Below are 14,025 nucleotides of genomic sequence, written 5' to 3'. Positions count from 1 at the left end.
AACATATTTTTTCTGTTGATGTTTATTTTTCAACACTGGAAAGCTGGGATATGAACCCAGTTCTTTCGGATGGCAATGCCCATTGTGTTTGTTTCTTATGTCCAGTAGATTAAAAGATACAGTCAAGTTTGGTGCAAAGTCATTTGTAAATTTTTACCAAATGTTATTTAAGAGTTATTTTTAGAACTTTACCACAAAGAAATTTCTGAAATTCTGTAACACTTATAAGCCAGAGTAAATTAATGTTACAAAAGAATTTCAAAATTTTAGATTTATTGAAATGCATAGTTTGTATGGTTAAAATTTCTCAGTATAAATAATTTATACTTCCTCATATATTTTTCCAGTCTTCATATTTCCACAAAGAATACTACAAGCAACAATAATTCAAAAAGTAGTCTGTGGCTTAGATCTAGGAGATGTGAGGGAAAAAAAGCTTAAGTCCCCAGGTACTAATGAAGTGACATCTACTTTCAACTGTGGTTCAGTCCTTGCAATGACTTCCAAACCTATGGGGAAACTCAAAAAGATAGTTAAAATAACCTCCTGAGTTGTTTCCTTCTAGATTAACAGTTTTAAATCCAAAACCTAAAATTAAAAAGGAGAGGAAGCATAACCCTTCAAATATAACTCTTCCTCAATCTTCTTCCCATTAAATGTGGAGCACTGTTTAAAGGGAGGAAGAAATACAACAGAAAGTGTTAGATGTCTGAGGTTTTTAGTTAATTAGAGGAGAGACCCTCAGATTACTAAAAATAATAAGAGATCGAGATATAGCAAGTTTGGTCAATGAATGGCTTGTTCTTTTTAAAGTAAAAATAAAGTAAAAGATTATTTTTCCTTTTTAAAGTAGAAATGGAAAAATAATGAATAATTCATCTTTTCTCTGATGTTTTAGATCCACTGATTTCTATAAGGTTTTGAATATACCCCATGTGGTATATTATAAAGATCCTTTTGAAATGCTCCATTTCATTTCCCCAGGAACATTTTATATTAGATTTGATAACTTGGTTATAATAGAGCATAAAGTACATCTTAAGTAGGAGATCATGGCCATTATATAAAAAATAAATTATAAAATGCCATACCGATTAAAGGGAGAAACAGCATATAAATAAAAGCATAACGACTGTACTTTTAGTGTTAGCTAGGAATCATTCATACACACACTACTACATTGCTTATCTAAACTGTATTACATTAATACAGGCATTGTGCTAATTATAGGAATCATTTCATTACAACCTTATAATAGAGGTGCTAGTATTAGTACCATTTTTTTTTTTTTTTTTTTTTTTTTTGAGACGGAGTCTTGCTCTGTCACCCAGGCTGGAGTGCAGTGGCGCAATCTCGGCTCACTGCAAGCTCCGCCTCCCGGGTTCACGCCATTCTCCTGCCTCAGCCTCTCCGAGTAGCTGGGACTACAGGCGCCCGCCACCACGCCCGGCTAATTTTTTGTATTTTTAGTAGAGACGGGGTTTCACCGTGGTCTCGATCTCCTGACCTCGTGATCCGCCCGCCTCGGCCTCCCAAAGTGCTGGGATTACAAGCGTGAGCCACCGCGCCCGGCCTGTATTATTACCATTTTACAGACAGGAAACTGGGGCATAATAAATTAAGTAACTTACTTGTATCCTAGGGCCAGTAAATGATAGAGCTAACATGCAAATCCAAGTCTGTCTGCCTGCAGAGCCCACTCTAAACCACCATAAGATACCAATATTCTGTGTTATTGATTGTGATACAAACATTGTTTGTTTTGTTACATTTCATCAGACACTCTGGGATTGTGTATAACTTTTACACAGCTGTAACTATGTTGTCATCCCACCAAATAATATTTAATAGTTATGTGTGCAAGTAAGCTCCCAAAATATTTTAAAATATTTGACCCTTATTAAGAAAGGGTAAAAATACTGGAAATGTCCTGAACCTATTTGTTTAAGAGTAAAATCTAATCAAATAGTTCATGTGGACAAGTTCTTCATTACAAAAGATTCACAGCTAATAAACACAGGAAAAAAATAAAACTAGATAAGTTATTATTTTCCAACCACTAATGAAACAACAGATATAGGCAATGTCATGAATGACTGCTAAATCACTAAGTGAAAAGTGGATGGGGACATTTCTAATGGATAGATCACCTCAACTCAATTATCTTAAGTGACATAAAACAAAGTTGCCAGCTCCACCTATGAAATATTTTTGATCAGAAAAAACAAACCAAAACCCCAAATCTAATCAAGCCACAGTTTTATCAGTCTACAGAAAATGTAAGGGATATACTCATATGTTAAATAACTTCAGGATAGAGTCATTTTAAGCCAGAATGTGGGACATTTTAAAAGACCAATCACTCAAGTCCTTCAGCAAATAAAACAAAACCAAAAAAGAGGGAAACTTTTTATTTCAAAAGATTATGAGACGTATCAATCAAATATAATGTATAGACTTAATTGAAACCCTGAACAAGCAAGCCACCTGTTAAAAAAAAAAAAAGGCATTTCCTAGATAATCAGAAAATATCAGATATTAAGAAATTACCATTAATATTGTTGGGCACAGAAAAGACAATTGTGGTAACACTAAAAGAAAAAAGATCTGTAATTGATAGTGATCATATTAAAGAATTTACAGATCAAATATAATGGCTGATATCTGCTTTAAAATACGCTATGAAAAAAGAAAAACAGAGAAGAAAAATAAAATTAAAATGACAGATTTTTGATAGTACAACTGGGTAACAGGTACATCAGAGTTCATTATATTATCCTCTCTACATTTGTGTAGGCGTGGAAATTTCCTAAATATAATGAAGAATAATGTATGTATCTTGTTTGGATTCTGATTCAAACAAACCAACTAAAAAGGGGCTATTTTGAGACAACTGGAGAAAACTAAACACAGGCTAGATTTTAGATTGTATTAAGTAAGTATCAGGAGGGAAAGGTGGGAGCAACACTTGAGCCTAGGAATTTGAGGCTACAGTGAGCCACGATCATGCCACTGCACTCCAGCCTGGGCAACAGAGCAAGACTCCATCTCAAAAAAAAAAGAAATTAATAATTTTGTTAGCTATGATTGTAGTATTATGGTAATTTTTAAGTCCTGATTTAGTAGAATTATATACTGAGGTATTTAGAAAATAATATTCAAAGAAAATAATCCAAGAGAAAATATCTAGGATCTGCTTATAGAAATACACATACATTTATGTATATATAAAATACATGAGATTTCTTAAAAGTACTCCAGGAAAAACAAACAAAAGTGTGGAGTGGAAATAAATGAAACAAAAATGGTGGAATGTTCAGAATTGTTAAACACAATAAGTAATTAATATAACAATATAATCAGTTTAATATAAACTCTATTTTATGTTATGTTTTAAAAATTCTACGATAAAAAAAATTTTAAAGAAAGACCTCTAAAATGGCTTAAGAAAACATTAAACTGTAACCAATAAATGAGACATGGCTTTCATTTTCTGAGGCTGAAAGGCCTAGGAATGAATAAAAATACATACATACATACATACATATGTACATACATATACACACACACACACATCTGAGGATGGGGGAAAAAGAATGATGTGATTTTGACAAAATAGAAATGTATCAATTTAAGATTGTTCAGGTATTCATAAGAATGAAAAAGTCATTACAAGATTGTAAAATTGGGTGAGAAATATAGTAGGCACTCAATAAATGTTTCTGAATGAATACTCTATAGATAATCTTTTTTCCTTTTACAGTATCTAGAAATGTTCAGTCTAAGTTACTATAAACATTATATTCAGTGAAGTCAAAACTGTCCAATTTTGATATATTTGTGAAGATTAAATTTTATACTAAAGAAAATCTTTATAATGATAAAATCATTATTCAAGAACTAGGAAATGAAATAACCCTGGAGACAATTTAATTCAACCTGCTCATTGTACATATCAAGATAATGAGGCCCGGAGTAACAAAGGCTATACCTATGTTTACATTCAAAACATTTACTCACTTTATAAGACTGGAATTCTTCTTACTAAATGGTCCAATGATTTTAAACATCAGTTCCACAACTCCATTTTTCCCTAAGGATACTGAATTCACAGCTGAGAGGGGAAGAAAGTGATGCAAAATTATTTTAAGCTTTGACAACCAAAAATGTGTATACTTAGTGATACATAGGCAAAAACATATACAAATTGTTTAGTAAATGTCAACTCAAGTCACTCTTAAAGTCCATCTAATCTAACCACATGAAGAAATAGTGTTTTTTGTTTTTGCTTTGTTATGGAAAGTGCAGGGAAATTCTGAAACAAGTTATATGCAAAAAAAAACTATTATAAAAAACTTCAGTTACTCCACATTTCTCTAATAAATTTAGTGAACCTCATTGAACACCAGGTTATGGGGATTCTGAAACAAGAATAAAGTCTCTGACCTCAAAGAACAAAGTGTACAGAGAATGACAGAAACAATAAACAAATAATTACTAAATTACTTTCAACATAGATTAAGAGTTGTAGACTATTTGGATTATACCATTGAGAAGTTCCCAATTCAGAGTGAGACACAGACATTTCTGGAGAAAATGATGCCTAGGCTCAGTCTTTAAAAGTGAGTAGGAGTTAGGACAGGAGTTGAGGTAAAGGGGTAGATGTGGCTCTGGACACAGGAATAATACAAACAACAGAACGAAGACAATGAACATCACGATGTGAGCAGTTACATATTGTTAAACACAGAGTATCAAACAAAGATACACAAATAGGAAGATGAGGTGGAAAAACAAGGTGAGAAATTATGAAGGGCCCTAGAAGTTGTTAATTCTTTTGACTATGGGGAATCACGCAAAAGGAACAACAAATCAGTTGTGAATTTTAAATAAATACATCAGAATTCAAAGAACTCTGGGGAAGCTGGTTTTGAAAGACACATTAGGAGGCTATGGTCTAGGTAACAGGTAATGAGGACTTTAATTAAAGCAAGTGTAGCAGGGAAAAAGATGGAACAATTTCAGTATTTAATATGGAATATGCAAATAATTACCTAACCAGAAAACTGTGCTAAACATTTTTAATTCTGAACAAATGTTATTAAATATATTGTAGAACCAGGCACAATGGCATGTGCCTGTAGTCTCAGCTGCTTGGGAGGCTGAAGCACGAGGATCGCTTAAGGCCAGGAGTTCAAAGCCAGCCTGAGATGTATACCAAGACCCTGTCTCTAAAAGAAAATTGTTTAATAAATAATTTTTAAATTACAGATAAGCCATTTGCTAGCCTTCTATTGGTTAATCCAATAAAATGCCACCAAAAATGTAGCTCCTAATATTTCGTAGGATGATCTTAATTTTCTCTGTATCTGTTTATTATTCCATTATCCCTTCTAATTTCATGTCTATACTATATTCCTTTGACCTTGATTGGAGTATTTGGTGGTTTAGCTGCTTTATTTTTACATTTGGGGGTTTTTGTTGCATTGCTGTTGTTTTTGAGACAGGGTCTTGCTGTGTTGCCCAAGCTGGAGTGCAGTGGTGTAGTCATGGCTCACTGCAGCCTCAACCTCCTGGACTCAGGAAATCCTCCCACCTTAGCTTCCTGAGTAGCTGAGACTGCAGGCACACATCACCACAACCAGCCACTTTTTTCCATTTTTTTTGTAGAAATGGCATCTCACTATGTTGCCCAGGCTGGTTGCAAACTCCTGGCCTCAAGCAGTCCTTCTGCCTAGCCTCCAAAGTGCTGGGATTACAGCCATGTGCCACTGTACCAGTGTATTTTATTTTTAATCCAATACAGTTTTATTTTTTAAATCAACTGCTTTTCTATTTTCTAATGCATATTTTTCCTTTTCCCTTTACTATGTCATTTCTTGACTTTAATGGTGTTTATTTCTCTGTTCTTAACTTCATTGGTTAGATATCTAATTCATTCATTTCCTTATGTTCTTTTTAATTACGTTAGTTATTTCAGTGTTCTAAGCTGTTTTCCACAGAGCACACCTTTAGCCATATTTTAAAGGTACTGATACACACACACACAGAGACATATACATAAGCTTACGTTTGTTTATATATTACATATATGTATATACGCAATATACACACATATCTAGCACTCTATCGTTATTTTGCAATGATATTCTGCAATAACATATATTCTGCAATTCAATCTTAGGTTCTTTCATTAACCACTTCAATTCTGCAATCAGAGAATAGAAAAAAAATCCCTACCTCATGGTTTGGAACCTTGTGTTAGTGAGTGTGTGTTTTGGGAGACAGTTTATCTGAGTCTATCTCTCTGTGATCCCTCTTCTCTTTAGCTTCCTCAGAGGTTCCCATACTAGTTACTTTCAGTTCTGCTGCTTCCCTATTGATTGCCGAAGAGAATTTGTCCCAGGTGACTATGCTACTGCATCCCTTCCTTCTTGGCTTTCCTCTCATCTATGACAGTCCAAAGAGGCACAGGAGTTTTTCCAGCTGCCAATACCCTCATATTCTTCCACATCTTTTCTACAGGCTGCCTACCCATCCTCCTCACTCCCATCCTTTATAAATTGGGGAAATTAGTTAGAATGTTCAAGGTTTTATCAACTTAACTTTCTTTTTTTTTTTTTTTTGTTGTTGTTGTTGTTGTTGAGACAGAGTCTTGCTCTATCGCCCAGGCTGGAGTGCAATGGCACAATCTCGGCTCATTGCAACCTCTGCTTCCCAGGTTCAAACGATTCTCCTACCTCAGCCTCCCAAATAGTCAGGATTATAGGCGCCCACCACCATGCCTGGCTAATTTTTGTATTTTTAGTAGAGACGGAGTTTCGCCATGTTGGCCAGGCTGGTCTCAAACTCTTGACCTCAGGTGATCCACCCGCCTTGGCCTCCCAAAGTGCTGGGATTACAGGCATGAGCCACCATGCACAGCCCAACTTAACCTTACCCCACATCACTTTTGTTGTGGTTGGAGTCAAGAGTTAAAATGAGCCATATTAAATTTTCTCTTTCCTTTTTCACAAATATCAGAGGTTTATAGAATCAGGATACTTTAAAATTCTTTTTGTGTAACTTTACAACACTGAGTTAACTAAAAGCCACCTAAATACTCACAGTTGGCAGAATATACTCGTAAAAGCTGAAGGCAAGGTAGAACCAAGCGATGATTCTGCAAATTCTGCTTGACCAAATTCAGGGTTATATTCAGAGCCCCATTAATTCTAGCCTTTACTCCAAATTTTTTATCTGTTTTAAAAAAAAGACAATTTATTCACATGTAACTTTTCTTTTCTTTTCTTTTTTTTTGCTCTTGTCATCCAGGCTGGAGTGCAGTGGCTCCATCCCAGCTAACTGCAACCTCTGCCTCCCAGGGTGAAGTGATTCTCCTGTGTCTGCCTCCTGAGTAGCTGGGATTACAGGCACCTACCACCACACCGGGTTAATTTTTGGATTTTTAGTAGAGACGGGCTTTCGCCATGTTGGCCAGGCTGGTCTCAAACTCCTGACCTCAAGTGATCTGCCCACCTTGTTCTCCCAAACTGCTGAGATTACAGGCGTGAGCCACTGTGCCTGGCCCACCTGTAAGTTTTGAATGAAACCATATTATAAATCAGTGATGTAAATTTTAAATTTATATTATGAATTAATATTATGAAATATAAAGTTGGCCTGAAAAGAATAAAATTATAACCCTTTTTTGTATTATTTTTAAAATAAAACATCCCTTTCATTTTAAAACATTAGTTGAAAGAATGTACTAAGAAACAGACAGGGGGATAGGACAGGAGGATGGAGGCCGGAGTAGCCCAACACTTAAACTGTCATTTAAAAAAACTGAACTGCTCCACTACACATACACATTTGTCTAGTTCAACACACTTCCCAGAACACCATCACAGAGTTAAAAGGAACAAAATCTAAATGTCCATTACAATAGTACTTACTTAATATGAACCATATTCTTTTCTGACTTGTAAAAAAATAAAAATTAATGTAAAAAATGAACAGTTTATATAGAAAATAATCTGGCAAATATTACCAAATAAATTTCTAAAGGGAAATAATTCTTAACACAGAAAGGGAAGTGTTCTTAATTTTTATTCTCATGAAGAGATTAAAACAGTAAAAAAAAATTTAAATAAGAACTTAAGAATGTTAAGATTTATAGTAGACAATGGAGATACAAAAGGTGGCAAGGTGGGTGAGGGGTGAAGGTTGAAAAATTACCTGTTAGCTACAATGTTCACTATTCAGGTAATGGGTACATTAAATGCCCAGACTTCCCCACTACACAATACTGCATGTAAGAAATCTGCACTTGTACTCCTTCACTATATAAAAATACAAATAAAAATGAATTTTAAAAAAGACTTAAGGCTGGGCACGGTGGCTCACGCCTGCAATCCCAGCACTTTGGGAGGCCAAGGCAGGTGGATCACGAGGTTAGGAGATCGAGATCATCCTGGCTAACATGGTGAAACCCTGTCTCTACTAAAAATACAAAAAAAAAATTAGCTGGGCATGGTGGCGGGCACCTGTAGTCCCAGCTACTCGGGAGGCCGAGGTAGGAGAATGGCATGAACCAGGAGGCAGACCTTGCAGTGAGCCAAGATCGTAACACTGTACTCCAGCCTGGGCGACTGAGCAAGACTCCGTCTCAGAAAAAAAAAAAAGACTTAAACAAAATAAATAGGACCAGCAAACAAAGAATTTTAAATCAAAATAACTCAATATTCCTGAGGGAAAATTATTTTACCTCACTAGAAAAATCCCAGCCCTTTGGGAGGCCAAGGTGGGCGGATCATGAGGTCTGGAGTTTGAGACCATCCTGGCCAACATGGTGAAACCCCGCGGATCATGAGGTCTGGAGTTTGAGACCATTCTGGCCAACGTGGTGAAACCCCGTCTCTACTAAAAATACAAAAAAATGAGACAGGCATGGTGGCACGTGCCTGTAGTCCCAGCTACTCGGGAGGCTGAGGCAGGAGAATCACTTGAAACCAGGAGGCAGAGGTTGAGCCCAGATCACACCACTGCACTCCTGCCTGGCAACACAGTGAGACTCCGTCTCCCAAAAAAAAAAAAAAAAAAAAAAAAAAAAAGCATTTCATTACCAAGTCTAAGAAAAAGCTGTGGCATTTTTTATTTTAAAAATTAAGCACTCTCCGTAAGAAAACACTGGAGAAATGCTTCCGGACATTGGTCTGGGCAAAAATTTATTTAGTAAGACCTGGAAAGCATAGGTAACCAAAGCAAAAACTGACAAATGAGATTATATCAAGCTAAACAGCAAAGGAAACAATCAACAAAGTGAAGAGATAACCTACAGAATGGGAGGAAATACTTAGACTACTCATCTGACAAGAGATTAATAACCAGAATATATAAGGAACTCAAATAACTCAACAGCAAAAAAAAGAGAAAGGATTTTTTAAATGGGCAAAAGATCCGAATAAATATTCTCAAAAGAAAACACATAAATGGGCAATGGGTATAGATAAAAACGCTCAACATTACTAATCATTAGGGAAATGCAAATCAAAACCATAATGAGATATCATCTCATCCCAGTTAAGAGAGCTGTTATCAAAAAGACAGAAAATAATAAATGCTGGTGAGGATAAGGGGCAAGGGGAACACTCATACACTGCAGGAATCCAAGTTAGTACAGCCACTATGGAAAACAGTATGGGGTTTCCCCAAAAAACCAAAAATAGAATTACCAGATGATCTAGCAATCCTACTGTTCGGTATATATCCAAACGAAAGGAAGTAAGTATATTGAAGAATATCTGCATTCCCATGTTTACTGCTGCACTATTCACAAAAGCCAAGGTATGGAATCAACCTAGGTGTCCATCAATGAATGAATATATAAGGAAAATGCAGTTTATTTATACAATAGAATATCATTCAATCATAAAAAAGAAAGAAATCCTGTCATTTGCAGCAAAATGGATGGAACTGGAGGACATTATGTTAAGTGAAATAAGGCAGGCACAGAAAGATAAATATCAACGTTCTCTTTCATATGCAGAAGCTAAAAAAATTGATCTCATTAAAGGAGTGAATAGAATAGTGGTTATCGGAGGCTGGCAAGGGTAATGGGGAGCGGGAGATAAAGAGGAGTTTGTTAATGGATACAAAAATACATTTCAATAGAAGGAATAACATCCAGTGGTAACACAATAGGGCAACTATAGCTAACAATAATTTATTATATATTTCAAAATAGCTGTAAGAGAAGATACGGAATGATCCCAACACAAAGAAATAATGAATGTTTGAGGTGATGGATACCCCATGTACCCACATTTGATCATTACACATACATTTGTATCAAAATATCATGTGTACCCCCACAAACATGTACAATTATTGTGTATCCATAGAAATTTAAAATAACATTTTTAAAAACTGAGTAGTTACAAGGTGAGAGAATCAATGTTACAAAAATAGTTCTAGATTCAATAATCATACAAATGAAATCCCTTACCTTTCGGTCCAATCTTTGCAAGAATAGAATGAATCTGTACCATTAAGTCCTCATGTGGGGGAGATTCTTTGCTGGCATTCATAAGTAACTGCAACAATATTTGTGAACCACCTTTGGTGACTAAGAAACTCACTCTTCGACCTCCACCTAAAAATTAAAAAAAAAAAAAAAAAAATTTAAACAACAAATCCTCCCATATTAGGTATCATAACTTGTTAGCATTCAAGAAATGGTTAAAACTGATGACTTCTAAAATCAAACAAATACAGCCAGGCACAGTAGCTCACGCCTGTAATCACAGCACTTAGGGAGGCCGAGGCAGGCAGATTCACCTGAGGTCAGGAGTTCAAGACCAGCCTAGCCAACATGGTGAAACCCCGTCTCAACTAAAAATACAAAAATTAGCCAGGCATGGTGGTGCACACCTGTAATCCCAGCTACTTGGGAGTTTGAGGCAGAAGAATCTCTTGAACCCAGGAGACGGAGGTGGCAGTGGGCAGAGATCATACCACTGCACTCAAGCCTGGGTGACAAGAGCAAAACTCCATCTCAATCAATCAATCAATAATATCAAACAAATACCATCAACATATTTTGTTTAATCTCATTTATTTCGAAAATAGCACACAAAGGGTAAACACAAATCATGCTGAAATTCTAGGTTCAAGGCTGTGAAATACATGGCTATGGGGTAGTCTGAGGGATACTTGAAGATACCAAAAACAACGCAACAACAACAAACTATGACATTTCAGTTTCTAATTCCAATACTCAGAATAGCCTCTATAAGAGTATCAGAAAATTCCAAATAAAGTGAATATGATACACTGTTGATCACTGTTTAGGAACAGAAATTAGACCAAAGAAACAAAAACTTACCAGCTGACACCAGCTCAACAAGAATGCTTAAGATATTAAGTGTAGTTTGAAGATCTTTTGTGTTCTGAAATAAATAGTTTGTTTTATTAAAACATTGTAAATTTTTGATTCCCAAACTTTTGAATCCATTGGGAACTACCCATATTTTACAAATGACCTTTCCAATTTCTCTAGGAACAAAGGTATTCAGGTTTTCACTATTCTCTTATCATTTCCGTCTGTTTCCTTCTACCTTTAAGAACTTTTACAAATCATTTTGAGTTATTACTTGCTTAATATCAACATTACTAGAAGAATAAATTTGTCATTCAAATTCCTCATCTTTCTATCAAATAGATAATAAAAGTAAATGAATCCAAATGTAAATGGCACCACAATATGTCTGGTGACAATCACCTAACTGCCCTATCAGAAGGCAATCACATTATCACTTTCTTGTGCATTCTGCCAAAGATAATATGCACACATAAAAGAAATCCATGTAAATATACACGTGCATACAGGTTTATTTCTCCAAATGGTATTGCCCTATAGGTACTATTTTGCACATTGATATTTTACATATCAATAGATACAGAGCTTCTTTATTCTTTTTGAGGGCTACAGGATATATTCCATTATATGGCTATATCACCATTGTTTATGTAACCAATCATCTACCCATGAAATATTTAGGTTGCTTTTAATATTTGGCTATTAAAAAGTTTCAAATTTAACTAAGGATATATATTTACATGTGGTAAAGTACATCTGTATAGTAAGGTAAATGCCTACAATTTCAAGGTCAAAGAATATGGGTTTTTTTTGTTTTTTTTTTTTTTGAGATGGAGTCTCGCTCTGTCGCCCAGGCTGGAGTGCAGTGCTGCAATCTCGGCTCACTGCAAGCTCCGCCTCCTGGGTTCACGCCATTCTCCTGCCTCAGCCTCCCAAGTAGCTGGAACTACAGGTGCCCGCCACCACGCCCGGCTAATGTTTTGTATTTTTAGCAGAGACAGGATTTCACTGTGTTAGTTAGCCAGGATGGTCTCGGCCTCCCAAAGTGCTGGGATTACAGGCGTAAGCCACCATGCCCAGCTGGGCCTTTAATAGATATTACCAAATTGCTCTCTATGAAATAATTTATACTCCCACCAGCAATGCAGAAGAGTGACTATTTCTCCAAGTTTGGACAACCAATCTAATAAGTGAAAATGTTTCAACATTGTACTTTGGTTTTATTTATCTTATTAAAAGTAATGCTCAATCTCAAGTGACATCTGTGTTTCTTTTTCTGAGAACTGCGCATAGCCTTTACATGGTTTTTGAGGTGTTTTTTTTTTCTTCCTAAATGAAGAAGTTCTTTTTTTTCTTTTTTTTTTTTTGTTTTTTTGAGACGGAGTCTCGCTGTCACCCAGGATGGAGTGCAGTGGCGCGATCTCAGCTCACTGCAAGCTCTGCCTCCCAGGTTCACGCCATTCTCCTGCCTCAGCCTCCCGAGTAGCTGGGACTACAGGCGCCCGCCACCACACCCAGCTAATTCTTTTGTATTTTTAGTAGAGACAGGGTTTTACCGTGTTAGCCAGGATGGTCTCAGTCTCCTGACTTTGTGATCCGCCTGTCTAGGCCTCCCAAAGTGCTGGGATTACAGGTGTGAGCCACCACACCCAGCCTTTAACTGAAGAAGTTCTTTACACATCAAAGAAATTACATAAGCCAAAAAACTCTTCCTCAGTTTTCCAAGTATCCATGACGTGTTTTTCTACATCCTTTTGTTAATATAGTTGATAATATAGTTGAATCTATCGATCTTTTATAGTTTCTATTTTTTCATACTTAAAAAAGCCTTCTTTGTTGTAAGATTATTTTAAAATTCGTCTTTCTTTAGTATTATGATTCCATTTTCCATCTTGAATCTTTGCTTCATGTGGAATTTATTTGGGTGTGGAATGCAGGAAGTCATCATTCAATGTTACCTTTTTCCAGATAGCTACCAATCACTCTATTTCTCACTGACCTGAAATGCTACCTTTAATAAATAATACTAAATTCCCATATGCATTTTATTTTTGGATTTTCTATTCTGTTACACTATAGTAGTAGTCTATTACTCGTGCATAATTTCCAAATTATTTTAATTACTGAAGATTTCTAATGTTCTTTGATATTTAATGGGGATAGTCCCTTCTCATGTATCTTCATTCTCAGAAATGTGCTTTTTATTTTGCTGATTATGTCTACCCATTTGGACTTTAAAAACAAAACTGTTAGGCCGGGCACAGTGGCTCATGCCCGTAATCCCAGCACTTTGGGAGGCCGAGGCAGGCGGATCACCTGAGGTCAGGAGTGCAAGACCAGCCTGGTCAACATGGTGAAACCCCGTCTCTACTAAAAATACAAAAATTAGCTGGGCATGGTGGTGTGCACCTGTAATTCCAGCTACTTGGGATGCTGAGGCAGGAGAATCACTCAAACCTGGGAGGTGGAGGTTGCACTGAGCTGAGATCGCGCCATTGCACTCCAGCTTGGGCGACAGAGTGAGACTCTGTCTCAAAAAAAAAAAGAAAAGAAAAGAAAAAGAAAAAAAAACCTGTTAGTAACTTTTATTGAGATTGCTCTAAAGTAACAGATCAATCTAGGGAGAAATCACATCTTTATGATGCTAAGACTTCCTATTGAAG

At 36.0% G+C, this 14,025-nt stretch overlaps 1 protein-coding gene across 7 annotated transcripts in view; it reads right to left on the bottom strand.

Annotated features, from left to right (window-relative positions):
* The window catches only part of AGTPBP1 (ATP/GTP binding carboxypeptidase 1), a 200,758-nt gene that overhangs the window by 124,260 nt on the left and 62,473 nt on the right, over nucleotides 1-14,025 (bottom strand). For 5 of the 7 annotated variants that reach the window (XM_055272087.1, XM_055272089.1, XM_063636285.1 and 2 more), the window contains exons 4-7: nucleotides 11,369-11,432; nucleotides 10,490-10,636; nucleotides 7,108-7,239; nucleotides 4,021-4,114 (exon numbers count right to left, since the gene is read on the bottom strand). In XM_055272087.1, the coding sequence (XP_055128062.1) occupies nucleotides 4,021-4,114; nucleotides 7,108-7,239; nucleotides 10,490-10,636; nucleotides 11,369-11,432 (437 nt within the window). The remainder of the gene's footprint in view (nucleotides 1-4,020; nucleotides 4,115-7,107; nucleotides 7,240-10,489; nucleotides 10,637-11,368; nucleotides 11,433-14,025) is intronic. The other 2 variants (XM_063636288.1, XM_055272093.1) reach the window with 2 other exon arrangements.

Source organism: Symphalangus syndactylus, chromosome 3 (assembly GCF_028878055.3).
Source record: "Symphalangus syndactylus isolate Jambi chromosome 3, NHGRI_mSymSyn1-v2.1_pri, whole genome shotgun sequence".
Lineage (NCBI taxonomy): Eukaryota > Metazoa > Chordata > Mammalia > Primates > Hylobatidae > Symphalangus > Symphalangus syndactylus.
This window is presented reverse-complemented; position numbering and strand designations above follow the sequence as displayed.